We start from the raw sequence: 22,811 nt of genomic DNA, 5'->3' as shown, positions 1-22,811 counted from the left end.
TGACAGGAACGGTAGTTACTCATTACACAAGATTCATCAGTTCACAAGGTTATATTGAACACAGTCATGGACAATCTAGCATCTTCAATTTACCTCACTTGCATGTCTTTGGACTGTGGGAGGAAACCGGAGCACCCGGAGTAAACCCACACAGACACGGGGAGAACATGCAAACTCCACACAGAAAGGACCCGGACCGCCCCACCTGGGGATTGAACCCAGGACCTTCTTGCTGTGAGGCGGCAGTGCCACCCACTTAGCCACCGTGCCGCCCTGTCCTTTTAAGTGGTTTTGTTATTCCACCAAATCATTAATGCTCCTAAACGGTCGTGTTCAAATGTTACAGAACAAACAGAAACCGAATACGCTTCGGCTCAGACTTGTAGAGCAAAATCGAAAGCTTTACACAACAAAGGCATTCATTGTGCATACAAGTGTAACCTGATACGTATTTGTATACACTACAGGGGGTGCATACAGGTAAAATAAATGTATGCCTTGAATGGAGAAGAGAGAAAAGAAAATGTACAGTCAAAATATATATAAATATATATATATATATATATATATATATATATATATATATATATATATATATATATACACACACATATACACAGTATATATACAGTGTATCACAAAAGTGAGTACACCCTTCACATTTCTGCAGATATTTAAGTATATCTTTTCATGGGACAACACTGACAAAATGACACTTTGACACAATGAAAAGTAGTCTGTGTGCAGCTTATATAACAGTGTAAATTTATTCTTCCCTCAAAATAACTCAATATACAGCCATTAATGTCTAAACCACCGGCAACAAAAGTGAGTACACCCCTAAGAGACTACACCCCTAAATGTCCAAATTGAGCACTGCTTGTCATTTTCCCTCCAAAATGTCATGTGATTTGTTAGTGTTACTAGGTCTCAGGTGTGCATAGGGAGCAGGTGTGTTCAATTTAGTAGTACAGCTCTCACACTCTCTCATACTGGTCACTGAAAGTTCCAACATGGCACCTCATGGCAAAGAACTCTCTGAGGATCTTAAAAGACGAATTGTTGCGCTACATGAAGATGGCCAAGGCTACAAGAAGATTGCCAACACCCTGAAACTGAGCTGCAGCACAGTGGCCAAGATCATCCAGCGTTTTAAAAGAGCAGGGTCCACTCAGAACAGACCTCGCGTTGGTCGTCCAAAGAAGCTGAGTGCACGTGCTCAGCGTCACATCCAACTGCTGTCTTTGAAAGATAGGCGCAGGAGTGCTGTCAGCGTTGCTGCAGAGATTGAAAAGGTGGGGGGTCAGCCTGTCAGTGCTCAGACCATACGCCGCACACTACATCAAATTGGTCTGCATGGCTGTCACCCCAGAAGGAAGCCTCTTCTGAAGTCTCTACACAAAAAAGCCCGCAAACAGTTTGCTGAAGACATGTCAACAAAGGACATGGATTACTGGAACCATGTCCTATGGTCTGATGAGACCAAGATTAATTTATTTGGTTCAGATGGTCTCAAGCATGTGTGGCGGCAATCAGGTGAGGAGTACAAAGATAAGTGTGTCATGCCTACAGTCAAGCATGGTGGTGGGAATGCCATGGTCTGGGGCTGCATGGGTGCAGCAGGTGTTGGGGAGTTACATTTCATTGAGGGACACATGAACTCCAATATGTACTGTGAAATACTGAAGCAGAGCATGATCCCCTCCCTCCGGAAACTGGGTCGCAGGGCAGTGTTCCAGCATGATAATGACCCCAAACACACCTCTAAGACGACCACTGCTTTATTGAAGAGGCTGAGGGTAAAGGTGATGGACTGGCCAAGCATGTCTCCAGACCTAAACCCAATAGAACATCTTTGGGGCATCCTCAAGCGGAAGGTGGAGGAGCGCAAAGTCTCGAATATCCGCCAGCTCCGTGATGTCGTCATGGAGGAGTGGAAAAGCATTCCAGTGGCAACCTGTGAAGCTCTGGTAAACTCCATGCCCAGGAGAGTTAAGGCAGTTCTGGGAAATAATGGTGGCCACACAAAATATTGACACTTCAGGAACTTTCACTAAGGGGTGTACTCACTTTTGTTGCCAGTGGTTTAGACATTAATGGCTGTATATTGAGTTATTTTGAGACAAGAATAAATTTACACTGTTATATAAGCTGCACACAGACTACTTTTCATTGTGTCAAAGTGTCATTTTGTCAGTGTTGTCCCATGAAAAGATATACTTAAATATCTGCAGAAATGTGAGGGGTGTACTCACTTTTGTGATACACTGTATATATATATACAGTGTATCACAAAAGTGAGTACACCCCTCACATTTCTGCAAATATTTCATTATATCTTTTCATGGGACAACACTATAGACATGAAACTTGGATATAACTTAGAGTAGTCAGTGTACAGCTTGTATAGCAGTGTAGATTTACTGTCTTCTGAAAATAACTCAACACACAGCCATTAATGTCTAAATAGCTGGCAACATAAGTGAGTACACCCCACAGTGAACATGTCCAAATTGTGCCCAAGTGTGTCGTTGTCCCTCCCTGGTGTCATGTGTCAAGGTCCCAGGTGTAAATGGGGAGCAGGGCTGTTAAATTTGGTGTTTTGGGTACAATTCTCTCATACTGGCCACTGGATATTCAACATGGCACCTCATGGCAAAGAACTCTCCGAGGATGTGAGAAATATAATTGTTGCTCTCCACAAAGATGGCCTGGGCTATAAGAAGATTGCTAACACCCTGAAACTGAGCTACAGCATGGTGGTCAAGGTCATACACCGGTTTTCCAGGACAGGTTCCATTCGGAACAGGCTTCGCCAGGGTCGACCAAAGAAGTTGAGTCCACGTGTTCGGCGTCATATCCAGAGGTTGGCTTTAAAAAATAGACACATGAGTGCTGCCAGCATTGCTGCAGAGGTTGAAGACGTGGGAGGTCAGCCTGTCAGTGCTCAGACCATACGCCGCACACTGCATCAACTCGGTCTGCATGGTCGTCATCCCAGAAGGAAGCTGACGCACAAGAAAGCCCGCAAACAGTTTGCTGAAGACAAGCAGTCCAAGAACATGGATTACTGGAATGCCCTGTGGTCTGACGAGACCAAGATAAACTTGTTTGGCTCAGATGGTGTCCAGCATGTGTGGCGGCACCCTGGTGAGAAGTACCAAGACAACTGTATCTTGCCTACAGTCAAGCATGGTGGTGGTAGCATCATGGTCTTGGGCTGCATGAGTGTTGCTGGCACTGGGGAGCTGCAGTTCATTGAGGGAAACATGAATTCCAACATGTACTGTGACATTCTGAAACAGAGCATGATCCCCTCCCTTCGAAAACTGGGCCTCATGGCAGTTTTCCAACAGGATAACGACCCCAAACACAACCTCCAAGATGACAACTGCCTTGCCGAGGAAGCTGAAGGTAAAGGTGATGGACTAAACCCAATTGAGCACCTGTGGCGCATCCTCAAGTGGAAGGTGGAGGAGTTCAAGGTGTCTAACATCCACCAGCTCTGTGATGTCATCATGGAGGAGTGGAAGAGGATTCCAGTAGCAACCTGTGCAGCTCTGGTGAATTCCATGCCCAGGAGGGTTAAGGCAGTGCTGGATAATAATGGTGGTCACACAAAATATTGACACTTTGGGCACAATTTGGACATGTTCACTGTGGGGTGTACTCACTTATGTTGCCAGCTATTTAGACATTAATGGCTGTGTGTTGAGTTATTTTCAGAAGACAGTAAATCTACACTGCTATACAAGTTTGTACACTGACTACTCTAAGTTATATCCAAGTTTTATTTCTATAGTGTCGTCCCATGAAAAGATATAATAAAATATTTGCAGAAATGTGAGGGGTGTACTCACTTTTGTGATACACTGTATATATATATATATATATATATATATATATATGAGTCATTCTATAATTTGGGGTACATTCCATGTCCAATGATAATTATATTTATTCTAACTATTTTCTTTAAAAATGTCATATTTTACCTATTAATGGAAAACATGTTGTAATATCACAAAAACATTATGTGCATCCTATGCTTCATTTAGCTTGAAATTTGTCATGATGTTCCTAAATGAACAGTTTTTGCTGTGTCTGTTTTTTAAGTTGAGGATGACTTGGTTTTAAAATAATGAATAAAATCATTAAGGGCAACAACATCTATTTTTTTATTTATTTTAAAAGTTTAAATACCAAAGAAAAATAATATTTTTTAAATTGAGTTTCTCTTTTAAATAATTTAAATATCTTTATTTATTAATGTCCGCAAAAGTTCTGTCAACTATGTTACTAACAGAACTCCACTCAGCAACTCAAAAATGGTTTGTTCTAAAACTATGTGACCAGCATTACATGATATCATTTTTCTCTGTGGAGGGCATATTGAACACACTGTGGTGAATGTCCTCTTATTTTTTTATATATTTTATCTATAATAGAACATTGTCAGAGTATATTAATTGACCGTCAACTATGTTACATACATTGTTATGGTTAAATTTTTTTTTATAATTTTAATTCAAACGTATGTTCAAATTAGACATTATTCTGTTCAAGAAATGACATGTGGTCAGCCAGGCAAGGTCTACCACTGAAGTTATGGGTCAAAATAGGGAAATTGTCAACTATGTTACCTGTCAACTAAGTTACCTAGTAGTCTACATCTACTGTCCCTTTAAAATAAAATAAAAATAAAAAATGATGTTTAAGCTTTGCAAATAGTGGATATGTTACACTAAAGAATATATTAACTTGAACCACTGATTATTTTATTGAGAGAGAACATTGTTTTTGTACTTTTTTGGTGATGTGAAATGTACCCCAAATTATAGAATGACCCATATATATATATATATATATATATATATATATATATATATATATATATATATATATATATATATGCAGTACATCTTATTTAAAATAGTTTTACACTATAAAATGCTTTAATTTAGTTAGTTTGATATATATATATATACATATACATATATATATATATATATATATATATATATATATATATATATATATATATATGTATATATATATATCAAACTAACTAAATTAAAGCATTTTATAGTGTAAAACTATTTTAAATAAGATGTACTGCATTATAAGCAAACAAATCAAGCAGTTTCATTTGCATGCTCTTCAGCCCGGCACAAGAGCAAAGAAACAAATGTGAAACTAAATTTGACAGTTTCTGAGAGTTGACAAGCAAACAATATAAAAGAGAAAATTGTGAATAAAAAATAAGCTATTATTAAAACTATTTAAAGCTTTAATGCTATAAAAAGACTGAGAGATGCTGCGTTTCAGCTTGTTGACTAACTCTACAGCTACTTTAACTCAACCACCTCGCCTTTGTTACATATAACTTTAAAAAACAATTAATTTGAAGTTCTGAGAGTTTGAAAAAAATCAAACCCTGATGTGTTTTAAAAATATAAATATAAATGTGTCGCCTAGGGAACCCACACTAAACAGTTTAGTACAGTAAACTGTATGCGTGCTATTTTTACATACTATTAAGTAGGTTAGTATGAACACAGCATATCGAGCATCTGTCCGCGTACTATTCTTGCATACTACTTAGTACGATAAAATGAAAGCCGAACACTGATTACACAAATGTCAGTTTTTTACATGAGAAAACTCTTACATTTTAGCGTCGTTGGCCCCCTTTGCGCCGTCCTCAGCTTGAGCCGCGAACGGTCCTGAAATTAGACAGCTGAATTTGTTAAGCATAGCTGGAGATGAGAGAATAAGCACCACTCACTGCGTGGGACTCGGAGCTGAAATGACAGGACCTGAAGAGCAGCTCGTACAGACTCGAATGTGATCACACACTCACACTCACACCCTAAAGTAACGTGTACAGACGCACTTCGAGAACGAACTGAGCCCTTCCTGAACTTTCAGTTCTTGTATCTCTCTTAAAAGCTGCCGCATTTACTCACATATGAATTCTTTATTTTAATTCTGAAAAAAAACACCAACAAACGAACCGCTCAGAACTCTTTACCTGCTTCGACGTTCTCTGGTTGGGCTGAAGCGGAACAACTGGTCACGTGATACATGAAGCCCTGAAGCTTTACTGTGCAATAACAACCAACTGTGCGGTTTTCATTTCCTTCCTACTAAAACATTTACTGAGGTAATAACCTGCCTAAAGTCATACACAAATGATGCAGATTCACAAAACTAGTATTCAATTCATAAAATTTTCTTTTTGATTTAGCCTATTAATAGATAGAATATGAAGGTGTCCATAAACTTTTAGTCACTTGTTCTTACTTAGACTGCTGTGTTCAACAGAATCCCACATCACATCCCAGTAATAGTTAACCACAGCACCTGTATGAACAAATTTGATGTTTTTTCCAATCACAGCTCAATAACCATTAACTTAGCTTTGGGCTATTTCATCATTAAAATTTAACTACACTGCCAGGCCAAATAAAAGGTCACCACCTGGATTTAACTAAGCAAATGGATAAGAGCCTCCCATTGGATAATTACTGCATGGGTGATTATGTTTCAGCTGGCAACAAGTTATTTAACCCTAACTGATGCAGTGAGTAGCTTCTCATTTGTTAAACAACCATGTCGAAAGACACATCCTGTGGTCGTGGAAAAGATGTTAATCTGTTTCAGAAGGGTCAAATTGTTGGCATGCATCAAGCAGAGAAAACATCTAAGGAGATTGCCGAAACGACTAAAATCGGGTTAAGAACTGTCCAACGCATTATTAAAAAGTGGAAGGACGGTGGGGAAACATCATCTTCGTGGAAGGAATGTGGTCGGAAAAAAATCTTGAATGATCGAATAAACTTGAATGAACTCTGGACAAAAATAAATGTTGTGACATTGCAGAAGCTTGTGAAAACGATGCCACAGTGAATGCGTGCTGTAATCAAAGCTAAAGGTGGTCCAACCAAATATTAGAGTGTGTGACCTTTTTTTTGGCCAGGCAGTGTAGAATATGAAGTATTACTACAGTACTTCGTTACTATACACCACTGCCAATCACAGCTCAATAATCATTAACTTAGCTTTGGGCTGTTTCATCATTAAATTTTAACTAGGTTTAGGCATAGGCTCACATTTCCCATGCAGAAATCCACTATATAAGCTTGCTTCATTCACATAATAAACTGGAAGTTTTTACTCTGTCTGTGTTTAAAGAGTATCTTCCCGTATGCATACCTAAGATAAAGAGACGACTCCTTCTCATATTCAGCAAATGACACTGGAGTAGAAGATCCGAGCAGCAAAATTTATTTAAAAGAAATTGATGTTCTATCACTTATTTTGATAGTTTGCTTTTGAAGTACAGTGGTAACTTGAAACTCGAGGTCAACTGGTTCTGGGAGTGGCGTTGAGTTTTAAGGTACTTTTCCCATAAGGATGCTTGAGAAACTGCATATATTTTAGGCTAATGTAAAATAATGGGGTTGTTTCTGAGATTCTGATGCTTATAAACTGAAAATAACACAAGTATAATATAAAAACAATGAAATAAAAAGCTGATTCTTACAGTTTCTCAGAACCCCAAGTTTAAAAGTGAAACAGTAAGGAAAATCCAGCTAAACACAGATACACGTGAATGCTTTCAGAGTGTGATGGTTATTCCACACAAATGCAGATTCGTCTCATATTCACACTTTGATGACGTTTCACTGCACCGCTCAAGCCGAGCCGAGCGCTGAACAAAGCGACAGTTCATTGTTAATTTGATATTAAATAAATACATTTTTAAAAAACAAACTGAACATGTTGAGTTAAGGGTACAAATTTCTCCCCGTAGTGCGTCTGTTTTCAAGTACTTCGAGTTTAGGGGACGTCGAGTTACAAGGTACCACTGTAGCATGTTTCGGGTTTGTATTATTTTCTTTTGAAATAAGTTTTTGTACTTTGAATGTTTTTCACACATGGACAGAGTTAATATTTAAGGCGTGCATCGTTCCACACTGTTGGGAACCTGTAATCTCAAATGACAAGTTAGGTCACCTTCAGCCACACCTACATACCTATCTAAACCAGCTTTACCAACTTTATCAACGAACAATTGTGACCGAATAAAATCAAAAGTTAAGAGTCAACTTGAAACTTGAACCAGCGACCTTTGAGTCATCACTGCCTGTTTGATAAATTTAACACATTAATTAAAGTTTTTACCATTAGACATTGTTGGATTTAGTTTTTCGATGTATGTAATTATTGTGGGTTTGAAAAGAAAATTGGTTTTCCTGAAGTACTGCTGAATGTACTGCTTTTAATGAAACTGTAAATACACTATTAGAAGAACTGAGTATTTAAAATACCGGGGTACTAAAACTACGACTTAATTAAATGAATCAATTTAAATAAATTACAAAACGCAAAGTCACATGCTTTGTTGTTGGTCACAATATGATTGCTGTTAAGACACATGACATCATGGGACAGAATGTTCAAGTCATTACTCCGATGTTTGCAAAACAGTCAGCAGAAGGTTCTAGTAGAGCCTTTACCTCTGTATACCGAAAGCAAAAATAGCCTTTGGCGTACATTCAGCAATATTTGCATCTAATCAAATCAGTTCCTACAAGTCAGCTTGTATAAGCTAAGAACTAATACCCACATTGCTAAAATTCTATCACAATCACAGACACGGTACCAATAACGACCTCGGGTATTATTTCATGTCTTTAATTATTACTTCCATCCTTTAACATGCCTGATTAATGTGAATTACATTTTGCTGTATAAAGGAATAAAAGAAAGGCAACAGCAGCTGCTCGGTGGATATGGAAACTTTCAGAAGTGTTGAAAATACGACGCAGGTGATCACTGAATAGACCAGGTTAAAAGAAATACTTTCATCACAAAGCTGCTATTAAAGCAAATGTTGGCTCTGTCTAACTAGGTGTGTCAAAACATGTTCAGAATGGTAGTATATGTAATGTAATGCTTTACACACAGTCATAATATATACATTTTGAGCGTTACTAAGGTATAGCTTGTTGCCAAAGCTTTGTCTACGTATGCAGTATATTGGACTGTATTAGTACTGTTTTTTTTATTACTTCAGTGTATTAAATAATATGCTCAGGATATTACTGTATTCTTCTCCATGTCCCCACCCAAAGCTAAAACTGAAAAAGTAAACAATTTTACACAAAAATTGAAAACACAACACCCCGCTTTTGGTATTTTGCAGTTGAGACCAAATTTACATACCAACTTTTCTATTTGGCTGAATAGGAAAGACAAATTATTCCAATAATTCCATAATAATAACTACCAAAAACAGTAAAGAAAATCATCGCATCTCACCTGAGGTTTCCTGTAGAATTTTTGTGTCTTCTGCTTTCTGCTGTATAAAACACTGAATTAATCACCACTCAACACATATATGCAGTTAGGTGCATTTGTAATCTCAGTAATAGTAAATACACAGCAGCGACGAACGGACGCTTACCGCATCTTTATTAGCAGCGGGTGTGCAATCATTATCTGGAGCCGTGTGTAATGGAACATTTTGGGCCAGTGGATCTAGTCCACATGCACCCTCCGGTCTATTTAAGGAGTCAAACAGTTAAAACAATACTTCTACAATACTTTATATTTTTATAGTTATTGTATGTATATGTATTTATAAAAGATGGGCACATACTGTTTGTTAGATCCTTTCTTAGAACCAGTTTTTCTCTGTCTTTTTTCACCTGGAAGAATAGTGTACAGTTATTTGATGGATTTTTATAGGTATACTGCTACTGTTGTAATAAAGAATAATAGAATTACTACTAATTCTAATTCGTCTTCTATAAACTTGTTTTACAACCTTTTTTGACTGTTATTTAATTAACAACAGAACAAAGATGTTTCAAGCAATATATATATATATTTTTTTTTTTTTGGTTTGTTTGTATGGATGTGCTCCTTCTAAATCTGGAACAGGGGCATGTTTACTACTACTAATAATAATAATACATTCAACTTATATAGCACCTTCCATAGTACCCAAGGATGATTTACATAGAAATCATCAACACAAACAACATAAACAGAAGAAGACGAGTGAAAGTGCTGAGTAAACAAGAAAGTTTTTAGAAGAGATTTAAACTCAGCGAGAGAGGAAGAGAGACAAAGAGGGAGAGGAAGATAGTTCCACAGTGTAGGGGCAGCAACACTAAATGATCTACCACCCATGGTGGTTAACCTAAACCTAGGAGCAACCAGGAGACCTTCATCCGACAACCTTAACCTACGAGAAGAGATGTACTATTGTGTACATCAGCTTTATTAGCAACATCCTGTATTTGGGAACCGAGAACACCACCTGTTGTAATCGTTTCCCATGTTTCACATTCTTGCTTGATGTAACACTTTGATGGCTCAACAATCTGGGGTGTGTGTAGTTGTATGTTGCGCTTCATAATGCTTCATAAGTATGGACCGCAGGCTGGCCAGTCTAGTACCTGCATTCTCGTACTATAAAAACATGCTGCTAAAGCAAGAGAAACAGAAGTTTGTTTCCTATTAACAACTGATTATTTTTATGTAGAAAGTCAGTATAAGTAGAAGCTATCCAGTCTGGTCTTGACTGTGTGAAACATTCCAGGGTTGTTTCCAAAGATGATTTAGATTATGTGTGATTACTCACAAGGCAGGTAGGATTTCAGCCACACCTAAATGACCTTCCTAACATGTAATCACATTTCGTGACGTTACCTTCTGAAGTTGCTGAGGCTCTGCCCTCACTTTGAAGTTCAGCGAGTTCCGTCTGAAAGCGGCTGTACTGCTGCTGGAGGTCTTTCATTCCCTCAGAATCGGCGCTGCATACGTTCTGAGCTGCGATGTTGGATTCCACGGCTTTCCCTCTGGCTCCCATAAAGAACAAGGCATCGCAGAAGCGATAGTGGCCCTAGAAAGGGAAGGAAAAGCTTAAGTATGTGTGGATGGTGGAGTGCATGGTAGTGAGGGGACAGATCAGAATGGGTTTACCTTCGCCCAGTCTCGTTGCAGTATAATAGCTCGTTTGCCATCTCCCATTGCTTTTCTGAACACAATTAAGAAGGAATTCAGGTTTACAAGCTGTAACCAATTAATTATTAATTAATTATCATGTTTCTGCTTTTGATTGTTATAAATAAAAATACTACTTACAAATACTTTTCACATCGAATATAGCAGAGCGCTCTGTTTCCATAAAGCAGGTGGTTGTTGGTACTGAAACAGAACAGATTTAATAAAACTATATGTCTAGTCTGGACATGAAACTCAGTTCTAAATTCACTTATTGCACAAAAAACATAAAACATCTTTTACCAATAATGGTTAATAATAGCATGTTATTAATAATAAGATGATTTGGTCATTACTTACTGGTGTTTAATGGCCTTTGTGTACCATTTTAAAGCCAAATCATATTTTTTCTTTTGGAAATCTATATTGCCTTTGTTTTTCATTTCTTCACTTCTCTGAAACACAAACAAAATAATAACATTAAAGGAAAATTGTAGATTTTTATTGCCAAAAAAGATGTTAAAAATAACTGGTTAACAGTCAATACTAAAGCAGATGATCTTTTACCAGTATTGACCACTCCTCCGGACTTTGTGATAACTCCCTCATCATCATCTTTTCGTTATGTGACATGATGTGTATGTAACGAGAATCTAAAAAGGACGACATATTTATTATTATTATTATTATTAGATTGTTCATTTGAATAAAACACAAAAGCTCATCTTGTTTTGGTCACCCACAACTACCTCACAGAAACCAGTGCCCAGTAACTCAAAGAGTGGACTAACAAAACTACAGATCGTTGATGCTGCCCTTAAAGTCTGACCACTCAACATGTAATGGATTCAGCACAAGAGACTTTCGACTTACACTCAAAGAACACAAAATTTAGAACTCTGCAGCGAGTTTTTTTAGATCCGAGTTCTAAAAGCTTCATGGTCAGGCCCGGCTGACCAGATTCCCCAAGCCAGCTCTCTACTTTTGAAAGACAATCCTGCTGGTGCTGTTGGTGCAGAAAGGAAAAGAAAAGGGGGTAAATATAAATAAACGGTACTATACTTCTATCATTTGTGTGTACATTTTTATCTGTCACACATATTATATTTCAGATCATCAAACTCCATTTAATATTAGATAAAGATGTAAGTAAACACAACATGCTTTTTACAATGATTTGATTTATTGAAAAAATAAAATGCTGTTCAGCTCTATGATGAAGAGTACTAAATAACCCAGCTAAGCAAATGCAATTGACAATTTCACCTGCCACACCCAGGCATGATTACTGCCAGTCCTAATATAACTGAAATAGAACCTGTCTGGCAATGTGAAGCAGGTTAGGGGGTCTCAAAAAGCAGCCACATGATTTAATAAATTAACTTATTAAATCTGCTAAAGCTCTGAAACTCCAGCGAAATACAGCCAGAGCAAACCACTGACCATTGGCAAGTCTTTCTGCCTGGTGGGACCTTAAGTCTCTTGCCCAATGGCAGCATCAAGAATGATGAATGAAGGGGATGAGAAGGGTCCTTGTAATCCCGAATTGCTTTTTTGGTTATATATTGGATTTATAAATTCTGGAGTGGCAGTTCTGTCTGTCTGCAATGATCTTTCTAGCCAAGTGAATTACCTGGGCCAGCTTGTTCCTGTGCTGAAGTGATGACGTACAGGCAAACACTGACTGCCCTTTTGTCTAAAAAGCACCCGCCAACAAGGGTTGTATGTTTTTGTTCAAACAGAAAGTGGACAGGTTAAAAAATATTAAATCAGTTCAAAAACGTACCAGTTGCAAATCATTGCTTAATGAGAGCACAGCTTTTACTCTCCTCTCTGTATCTGGTTTAGCCAGCTATAAAAGATATAAAAAACACAACCATCACAAACTGCTGCTCTGACAAACACGGGATTTTAAATCATTTAGTAAAACAATACATACTAAAATTTCCATTGCGTCAAGAATGAGCTCCAGGATTTCAATTTTTTGCAGTCTTTTTAAACTTAAATCATTCGAAACACTGAAAGAAAATGTAAAAAAAAAAGATCAGAATGAAATGCAAAAGAAATAAACCGAAACAATGGTGTGATCGTGGTTCTATGCAAATGTCATGCAAGTTGCATGAATACAAAGTGCAGGTTAGCATACGACATCATCAAGCACTGCAAAATGGTTATTCTACAAATCTACGAATGGTTATTTTGATAAACTCACTTAGTGTCCAAGAATCCGACCTCCACAGCCCAGTCTGTGGTGATGCTGTTCTCCTGCTGCCGGAACAGGATGTGCCACCAGAACACTGAGACGTGCAGCATGTGTCCAACAGTCTTCCTCACCTCTGGATCTATTCTTTTCCAGCGATCATTCATGACTTCTACACAATACATTAAAACGCTTATCCTAAGTGACGTACTACTGAAGGTGAATAGAATAAAACTGTACAGCCGAGCGAAGAACAAAAGCCTTTGTGTTTAATGTCATGTTTTGCTCTTCGGTTCCATTTATGACAGGACAGGTAGTTACAGGTTACTCATGATGTATCAGTCCGAGTTTAATGTCAAACACAGTCATGGACAATTTTGTATCTCTAATTCACCTCACTTGCACATATTTGTACTGTGGAAGGAAACCAGAGCTTACAAACGAAACCCACACAGACCAGGGGAGAACATGCAAACTCCACAAAGAAAGGACCCAGGACCTTCTCGCTGTGATGCAACAGTGTTAGCCACTGTGCCTCCCTAAAGGCCTTTGATTATGATCCAACATCAGCTCTGTATCTTCAATACCCTTCAGTTCTGGGACAATCACATCTGTATGGACGCCCGATCGGCTGATAGCACCGCTGACATTCGAACCCCGGATCTCAGCAGATAGTGCACTAGTGTGTTTTACCACTGAGCCACCCAAGCGACCAAAGGTCGCATTAGTCCTAATGTTTATTAATTTATTCATTTCTATTGGTGGTTTCATTCTTTTCAGTGTTTCAGTGGATTAAAAGTCAATCCAGAAACACTAAAAATAAAACACCCTGGACAAGGTACCAGTTAATCATTTACAGCAGGCAGCTGGTGCCACCTCATCAAGTATGACACAGATATACTGAACAGAGGGCAACGTGAGGTCACACACTTCCTCAATGCAACTACATGCATATATATTCAATAATAGAAGATAAATATAAGACAGAAGATATATCCTGCACAAATACTAAATGAAAACAAGATCAAATCTTACCAGGTGCCATGGGAAACAATCTATTCGGACAAAACTGCAAGGAGAATAACAGAAAATTGTAAAAAATGTAAATAAACTGCTAGATTAACATGACTGTTGTCAACATAAGATAATATGTTGTACATACCATATTGGTTCCAAAACTAAGCACATCTGAACCATCCTCAGTATCAGAATCTTCAGACTCAAACACTGCTTGTGAGAATCTAGGATGCAATAATGATAAAAATTACATTATAAATATTGTTACAATATGTAAATCATATTTACACACCACAAATAACAAGGAATCCAGAAACAAAATGAACAAAAATGCAAATAAATACAGAAAATTCAAGCAAAAACTCAAAAATCTTGTTACTCAGATGATATTACATGTTGTGTGAGGTAGCCAGGTGGATTTTTTTGTAGGTATCAGGTAGATGTAAAGGATAATTGAATAATGGATAATTTGATGACCCAAATCCTGTTCGAATAGGTGTGGTGGGAGAGATTTTAAACCTTATGACCTAACTAGCTGGACTTGTTTGACTGGGTGTCTGCAGGTATCCTAATTTTGAATCAAACACGCTTTTTAGACCAAAAGGATATTTACAAGAACAATACCAATTCCACATCTAATTAAATGTAGACACATTAATGAATGCTAAAGTTAAAATATTGGCAGAGGTGTCCATTACCCACACAATAGGCTTTGAGACCGCTATGCAAGAAAGACCCTACTCCAAAACCAGCCCATAAAAGCAGAACTAACATTTCTTTCTGATTATTAATTTGAGGGCTGGTTCTGGTCTGGTCATATGAACTAAATATATATATATTGGTTACAATGGCCAGTGCTCTGGGGCTGTCTGGCTTCTGGTATGGGAAGTAGTGAAGAAGACAAATTATCCCAAAATACACCAAAGACCCAACAATATCGATTCTGGAAATCTAAATCAAGGTAAAATTAAGCTGACCTGATCTCAATCCTACACTACCAGACTAAAAGCCAATTTTAAATTGTGGTCAAGGGACCAAGAAGAGCTTGGTGGTGGATTTCAAAAGCAGCAGATCCATACATATCATCACAAGATACATATCATAATGTAAAGATAAAGATGTGCTATTTTTATCAAAGTCAAATGAAATATAACTGATAGAAGAACTAATTCAGGTACAGAAAGAACACAGTGATGTTTTTAAAGTCCAACACTGATATGAACCTTCCTATACTATTTAACCTCAAATATATACTTCAATATGATCAAATGACCTAATTCTGATCAAAATAAAATGCTTTTAAATGATAAATAACACGAAAATAAGGGAAACCATCCAAAACAAAGCAGAACAGATGTAAAAGAACAATGATGCGCAGCACTGTTATTGTTGTAAATCCGAACCATTAAAAGTACTTCCGTCTGGTTTTAATCATTTTAAAGATCTTCTAGCAAAGCAAAACACCAGGATACATACCAGACGCACTTAAATGTCTTCAAATCAACACAAAATGACTATTTTTGTCACCTAAACGTCCACGTAAAGTAAGCATGGTACAGTCTCATGTTTACACCAGCCTGGGGGAACGAATCACTTCCTGTTCACTTTATGGAAATGTGTCTCCGCAGCACTACAGTCAGATTTCTCTCCTGTTTAAGGTGAAATTAAACTGCACTGAGTCGCATAAATGGTTTTAAAGCCATCCATCAAGGCAGAACATCCAGATGAAGAATCGAGGAGAAGAAACGCTGAGATCTGAGCTCGGTTAGGAGAACAGTGCGGCCCTATTGTTTATCTGCAGGACTCGCACTTCAGTGTGGCGGATGGACGCGTTAAAAACGAGCTGTTATAAAGCGAATAAAGACGTGCAGTGGATCTAAAGACGAAATACAAACCTGTCCATTGTTCTTCAGGGTGAGGAGCTGCTGCTGTACTGTTAGGGATGTAAATCCACGTCGGTGGCCGCGTCACAGAACCATGAGCAAACTTTTGAACATAAACACCAGGCTGGATGAGATCGCCCTCTGCTGTGGGTCTTCTGTCCTCACCCACACCCAGGGACACAAGAAACAGCCAGAAATCATCCAGTCATTCATGTATTGTCTGTTTAACCACCTCTTTATCCCGTTCAGGGTCGCTGTGGGTCCGATTCACTGGGGAAAAAGGTAAGAAACACCCCAGATAGACAGACAGACAGTCTATCATTGACACACAAAGCACACAAACACATTCATACTTAGGGATAGTTTAGTATCTCCAGTCCCTGTATCTGTGTGGGTTTCCTTCGGGAGCTCCGGTTTTCTCCGACAGCACAAATACATGCAAGTGAGGTGAACTGGAGATACAAAATTGTCCATGACTGTGCCTGACATTAAAAACCTGAACTGATTTTGTGATGGATTACATTTACATTTTCATCATTTAGCAGACGCTTTTATCCAAAGCAACTTACAGTAGTGTGACAGTATACAGTCTGAGCAATTGAGGGTTAGGAGCCTTGCTCAAGGGCCCAACCGCAGCAACCTGGCAGTGATGGGGCTTTAACCAGCGACCTTCTGATTACTAGTCCAGTACCTTAACCGCTAGGCTACAACTGCCCTAGTTGTGACCAAAAGTGTGTAAGCGTGACATTAAAATCCTAATAAATAGATAAATAGTACTTCCAATTAACCTGGCTGCATGTATTTGGACTGTAAGAGGAAACCGGAGCACCCAGAGGAAACCCTCACAGACACGGGGAGACTGTGGCCCTGTGGAAATCCACATGGATGGACGTGGTATAAGGATGCAAAGCTTTACACACATTGTGACCAAAGGCAGAGAAGGAAATTCCGGTCCCTATGGCCTTTCACCAGTTTCAAAATGTTATAACTTAAATATTCTATAAACGTTTCTTCCTTTCTTTATTATGTTATTTTGCCATCCACCCCTGTCCCAAGTTTTTATGTGTGTTGCAGACATCATATTCTATTTATAAATACAAAGTTGGTCAGCCAAAATAACCAACAAAACAATCTTGTTGATGATCTGATTGATATTAATATTTGGTTGTAGAGCAGTGTGGATTGTGTGCACTCTGTGTTGGTGTCTTATAAGATTTGGGTTGTCTCACAGCGAGAAGGTCCTGGTTCCTTTCTCTGTTAAGTTTGCATGTTCTCCCAGTGTCTGCGTGGGTTTCCTCCGGGAGCTCCGGTTTCCTCCGACAGTCCAAAGACGTGTAAGTGAGATGAACTAGAGATACAAAATACTGATGAATCTTGTGTAAGCTGTAACTACCTGTCCTGTCATGAATGGAACCAAAAGTGGAAAACATGATGTAAAAATGCTAATAAAGAAATAAGACTGTACTGTTATGGGATGGAATGGATGTTGACTGGAAGCTTCTCAAGGTTCTAGCTGGATGTGATCAGTAGATGGCAGTGAGCAGCACTGGGAGGCTGGTAAAACCAGTAAATGCAGATTGTTGAGAGCAGGAAGAGGTTTGCATGTTGACATACTGCAGAGTCTATAGCTGTCAGTTCTTAGATTATATATCAGTGACTTGTAGCATTAGTTGGATGATATTGGTGATTATGAGCTGCTGTGAATCTGATTATTAGATTAGATTAATGATGGTGGAAAACTCTCCGTCTCCTCTGCCTGAGAGAGCAATCTATGGATTTGTTCTTTTCCTCGGATCTCAGTTTGCCTTCTGTACGTGTCAACTTCTTATTGAAGTACAATCACGGTATTCCGTACACTTCATGTTTATTTTGCAGTTAGACTAAGAGTGCTTCGATTCCGACGCTTACTAATAATTTGTTTCGCTAGGATAATGTTTAATCTGTATTTTAAGCCCATATTTGTTTAATTTTAAACCATCAAAATAAAAACTAAAGCCAGTATTTACAGAGTATGTCTTTGCACGGAACACTGTTGGAGTTAACAGAGATCCGTACAACGTCTGTTTATCTGTTCATTTTGAACTCACTGTTTCTTCCTTGCATATTTTTTACTATATTATATTTTACTACAAGAGTTTCAAAATACATAGTGACTGTAATTTTATAAATGATTTAGCCTGCTTGTTTTTTTTTTTTACTCAGTGCTGTATTTAGTGTGGGCATTTGTTCCTGAGAGCTGGCTCCACTCTGTTGGATTGACCTACTGGCCTCAAAAGTATGTATTTTATTATTTTATAGTCTAGAATAAGCAATATCTGTATGTAATATGTTCTGATCATTGGTTATGGATTGGTTATGTTAAGTCCTGCTGAGATATGGGGATTCAGGGTTCGAATCTTAGCAGCGCTATCGACCGGTCAGGCAACTGCATGGCCGAAACAGCATAGCCACTGGGTGGTCCACTTATCGGTCCGCTCTCACTGCCAGTCCCAAGCCCAGATAGCAATACGAGTGTTGCATCAGGAAGGGTGTAAAACTGTGCAAGTGTGATAGGGAGCAGCTGAAAGAAATAAAAAGGTTATGGGTTCTTACATCAACATGGTAGAATAAATAATAAATACATTGTTAGCTATCATGATGTTGTTCACTATATTCTAACTGTTCTAACGAGCACAAAACTTCATGTGACAAATAATATTACATATTTTACTGGAATACATGGAATATATTCTCTGCCTTTTTGGTGGTTGTCTTGCTGTTGCCTTTCCAGTGACTGGTGAAATTGATTTACAACTGGTTATGCTTCCTAACTGGACAGATTGATCCCAAAAGTTGAATTAACTTGCTGTTATACTGTGACGATCAATTGTTCCCTTCATAAAACAATTGCAATTTAGACCAAATATAACAAATGTTAAAAATGTAATGTATATATAAGTTTACTTCTTTCAGGTATTGGGCTCTCGCCTTACCGATTTATCTGCTGGTGGCTTTAACTGTAAGTTTTGTGGTGCTGTTTGGAGTCAATATGATAAACACGACTCCTCTGTGTTCAGTGGACAACGTCACAGGTGAGAGATCATTCGTTCATTGGTTCATTTTTATTTCAGCATCACTATATTAATTTAGGTCTTTTGTCATAAATTATTATAGAACTTGCCATTAGCTGTCTAGTTTTATGGTGGGTGCTATTCAATTATTTACATTTACACCACACTAATGTCTTGAAAACACTCCTTTGAGGTTTTGGTCCATCTTGATAGTCGTTGTGGACTTTGTTCAACCATAATCCAAAGGTGCTCAGTTGGATTCAGATCTGGAGACTGGAAAGTCTCATAAACACAAAACTTATTGTTGTGCCCATAAATGAAGTATTCAATGTGAAATGGTAAATTGTGGCCAAATAGGGATCTACATGGTCAACACCAATGTTTAACTAGGCTGTGGCATTTAAACAGTGTTTGGTTAATAGGGGGTGCTGATGTACCAAGAAAGCACTTATCATACTCCATTCTCCACTAGCATGACTCTACCTGTTTACTTACTGTCCCCAACCATACTGTCTTCATGTGGCAACAGAAAAACCAATTCAAACCAGTCAACGTCATCAATATGGTGAGCCTGTGCCCACAGTAGTGTTTAGGTGTGCCCAGAGCGGTAGAGAGAACAGAGTGGCGACACTCCCATAGGGAACCGTTGTAACGGGGGCGGGACATTTTTTCTGCGCAGCTTCCGGGTTGTGGAGCTCTGTATAGTTCCAAACATCCCATAGAGCCACATTCATTTCCACTACTTATCAAACATTTTTAGCTGTATGTTTTAAAAAAATTATGAATTTAATGTCATTAATATACTTAATACTGTTATTGTTTAGCATTTGCTTAGCACTAAATGTTACATGTTTATCTTAATTAATAGGTATAACTGAATTTAGCTTAGTCAGTTAAGCTAAATTAATGACACACGAGTCTTTTCACCTAAAATGAGTTGATTAATCAAGAGTCTTGTTACAGAAATGATCATAAAACATTAGAACCACAATAAATCATTATACTTTTACTTTCATACTTAAGTACATTTGAAGGTAAATTTAGTTTAGTACTTTAGTGGAGGTAAAGAGTATTTTTACTTTTACTACTACTTTTACTGGAGTAATATGTTACCTTGGATATTTCTACTTTAACTCAACTACGTACATGGTTTGTCTACCTTGTCCACCACTTACATTAGACAAAATGAACTAGTGCATATTCATAATGAATTCATTAATGTATTACATGTAGGAATCAATGATTAATCACTCATGAAATAAGACATGAATGAATGATTTTTCATGTACCTGCACTGTAATGTTTTTGGTACGATAATGTGTTTATCAATCTGTTCATTCAGTGCAGGTAAACCTTATGAATCCAGCACATGACTTAGTGTTTAGCCAAAATGATTATTATTATGAATCCTCAGGAAAGTGAAGGGAGATTAGTTTATGCAAAAAACAAAACATAAAAAACTTTAATGTCTGTACTGTATATTGTCTCTACTACTTAATGATATGGCATTATGTAATGTATGCTAATGTAATGTACTGTGTGTTAACAAGAACGACCTATTAACAAGTCATTATAAACATCAATCTTTCACTTTATATACCAAATTGACATTAAAGCAGATGCAGTAAATGTAAACGCAGTTGAAAATACCCAGAAATTGTACAAATGTTTATTATTTGCCGTTTAATATTTCATTTACTGCTGCCTGTCCCATGTGAGAACATGACAGCGCCGGGTTTGTTTGGAACTATTGAGGGTTACATGAACCACGTGACCGCGTAGCGGCGAGATCAAGGAGTGTCGCAACTCTCTCTATCTACGGCTCTGGGTGTGCCTAACACCTGCAGAGTGAATTTCCATGGATAGATCTACTGCATTTAACACAAAGGTCCTAGTTAACTAGGGCTTTGTGCATATAGAACACATGTAAAACACATGCAGCCTGACTAATTAACAGGCACTGTAAAGGATTGTGTCCTTCAGAATAAAAATACTGAGCAGTGCTGTTGCATTTTAATCTAGAGCTTGCAGTGTCGTTTACCAATTATCATTAAAATTTCTGAAAGGCATTTGCTTGTATATGTTCAGCAGATACTAATGTAATGCACGTTTTGCTCTTGTCTCTAGTACTTTGGGCTACAAAAAAGTACAAGAAAGACACAACATATCACAAACAAAAGTGAAAGTACATTAATCTACTACAAGACTACAAGAACCTATAAATATATAGACTGTTGATGCAGTATGCAAGTAATCCTCACTTATGCTCATGAACATTAAATTTTCGGTAGAATTTATGACTAGATTTCTTTCCTGGTTTTTAAATGAAACCAAATGGAATTTGGTTCTCTGTAGAATTGATGATTTTTTTTCTACGTTACATGATAATATTATAGAACATTTTCAGAATGTAAATATACCAGAGGTCAATAAACTAACAAGAATAAAAAGCATTGCATGAATCACAGCTCTGAAAAGAATCTCAAGGAGGGGTTGCTGGTGAAATCTGTCTCAGACATGTTCAAGTGAAACGCTAGTCAAGTTCTTTACTGCTTAGGATTTAGTGTTTTTCAAGCACCTTATGTGACCTTTTCTGCTTTCATTTGGAGGTTTGTGTGTGTGGGGGGGGGGGTGGTATTTAAATATTGTTTTAATATTATTTAAATAATCCCTCAGCAACTTTAAGTGTCCACAATTTCATTACCTTCCATAATGTCTAAATCAGTGCTCTTCAGTCTGAGCTGGGCCACAAGCAACAGCCAACAGCCAAGTCTAGCAGACCACGTGTGTGCATTATTCAGCTACTACTGGTTAGCCACTCAAAATAAACTAGTCCTTGACAATAGTATTAGTAATACTTAACACCATCTTTCATTCATTATTATTATAATTATTACAGTTTTAGTAGAACAAAATTACAAATTTTAAGATTTATTTAGAAGTGAATATTTAGTGTCACGTTGTACTGTGGTTGTTGCACAGCTTTCACAGCTTTTGGCTGTCCAAATACTTTTGAACCATCTATCATATTTTCTGCTTTTCTCACCTAGATCACTACGCTAAGAACCAGGTTGTCGACAGTGAGCAGAAAGGAGCCATACCTCGACTGCGAGATCTCTCTATAAGTGAAGTCAATCATCACTTCTTCCTCTCAGACTGAACTCGAGGACCCCGGGCACTGAGTCCGAGGTGCCACGTCCCTCGCATGATGCGTCATGTCTTCAAATTTCTGATCTGCATTGATCCATATAGATGGTGATCATCCAGGTTTGGTTGTCATCAGTCTGGGCTTTTGGAGTTTGCCGAGGTTTTAGGCGCACCTATTCCATCACTCACCTGCGACAGGGCAGACATTTGACTTTAAGGTGAACCCAGAGCTCAGGGTATGGTAAACACACGAGCCTTTAAGGGCTGAGCGGTGGGGAAAAGTGATGAAAGGTATATGCAGATAGAAAGACTGTTACCTCACAGACTATTATGAAGGACTTTACAGTCTGCTTGAGCTCGAGAGAGAGGTCTTGGAGCTGTATATGGGTGTTTGTGAGTGCTATGGACACTTGCTTAAAAGTTTCTTCTGGATCTTTGGTATTCTCTTTATATATTGGAATAAAAATTTAAATAAAGTTTATTATACACAAA

General features: G+C 37.9%; 2 protein-coding genes across 6 annotated transcripts in view; one reads left to right on the top strand and one right to left on the bottom strand.

Moving 5' to 3' along the window:
- The window catches only part of ttc3 (tetratricopeptide repeat domain 3), a 42,649-nt gene extending 26,419 nt beyond the window's left edge, over positions 1 to 16,230 (bottom strand). For all 3 annotated transcript variants that reach the window (XR_010015314.1, XM_063014612.1, XM_063014611.1), the window contains exons 1-16: positions 16,135 to 16,230; positions 14,385 to 14,463; positions 14,258 to 14,291; positions 13,235 to 13,394; positions 12,962 to 13,040; positions 12,809 to 12,874; positions 11,896 to 12,028; positions 11,590 to 11,675; positions 11,383 to 11,477; positions 11,164 to 11,226; positions 11,002 to 11,056; positions 10,729 to 10,921; positions 9,671 to 9,719; positions 9,476 to 9,572; positions 9,331 to 9,367; positions 5,672 to 5,726 (exon numbers count right to left, since the gene is read on the bottom strand). Coding sequence is in view for 2 of the 3 variants with exons in the window: in XM_063014612.1 (XP_062870682.1) it covers positions 5,672 to 5,726; positions 9,331 to 9,367; positions 9,476 to 9,572; positions 9,671 to 9,719; positions 10,729 to 10,921; positions 11,002 to 11,056; positions 11,164 to 11,226; positions 11,383 to 11,477; positions 11,590 to 11,675; positions 11,896 to 12,028; positions 12,809 to 12,874; positions 12,962 to 13,040; positions 13,235 to 13,394; positions 14,258 to 14,291; positions 14,385 to 14,463; positions 16,135 to 16,142 (1,289 nt within the window). In the remaining variant the exon portion in view is untranslated. The remainder of the gene's footprint in view (positions 1 to 5,671; positions 5,727 to 9,330; positions 9,368 to 9,475; positions 9,573 to 9,670; positions 9,720 to 10,728; positions 10,922 to 11,001; positions 11,057 to 11,163; positions 11,227 to 11,382; positions 11,478 to 11,589; positions 11,676 to 11,895; positions 12,029 to 12,808; positions 12,875 to 12,961; positions 13,041 to 13,234; positions 13,395 to 14,257; positions 14,292 to 14,384; positions 14,464 to 16,134) is intronic.
- Positions 16,170 to 22,811, top strand: pigp (phosphatidylinositol glycan anchor biosynthesis, class P). Of its 3 annotated transcripts, none has more exons than XM_063014615.1 (4): positions 16,170 to 16,404; positions 18,325 to 18,397; positions 19,075 to 19,193; positions 22,223 to 22,811. In XM_063014615.1, the coding sequence occupies exons 1-4, from the start codon at positions 16,251 to 16,253 to the stop codon at positions 22,330 to 22,332; spliced, it is 456 nt and encodes a 151-aa protein (XP_062870685.1). In that variant the 5' UTR covers positions 16,170 to 16,250; the 3' UTR covers positions 22,333 to 22,811. The 3 variants fall into 3 exon arrangements, with proteins under 3 accessions (XP_062870685.1, XP_062870686.1, XP_062870687.1); XM_063014616.1 differs by lacking the exon at positions 16,170 to 16,404 and adding an exon at positions 17,754 to 17,932; XM_063014617.1 differs by lacking the exon at positions 16,170 to 16,404 and adding an exon at positions 17,811 to 17,966.

Source organism: Trichomycterus rosablanca, chromosome 18, assembly GCF_030014385.1.
Source record: "Trichomycterus rosablanca isolate fTriRos1 chromosome 18, fTriRos1.hap1, whole genome shotgun sequence".
Lineage (NCBI taxonomy): Eukaryota > Metazoa > Chordata > Actinopteri > Siluriformes > Trichomycteridae > Trichomycterus > Trichomycterus rosablanca.
This window is presented reverse-complemented; position numbering and strand designations above follow the sequence as displayed.

What these genes read in the sequence shown, in the direction of transcription:
- pigp (XM_063014615.1), top strand. Translation starts at nt 16,251, where the DNA reads ATGAGATCGCCCTCTGCTGTGGGTCTTCTGTCCTCACCCACACCCAGG. An exon ending in TTGACCTACTGGCCTCAAAA is followed by an intron (nt 18,398 to 19,074) that starts GTATGTATTTTA and finishes TACTTCTTTCAG; the next exon opens with GTATTGGGCTCTCGCCTTAC. An exon ending in TTCAGTGGACAACGTCACAG is followed by an intron (nt 19,194 to 22,222) that starts GTGAGAGATCAT and finishes TTTCTCACCTAG; the next exon opens with ATCACTACGCTAAGAACCAG.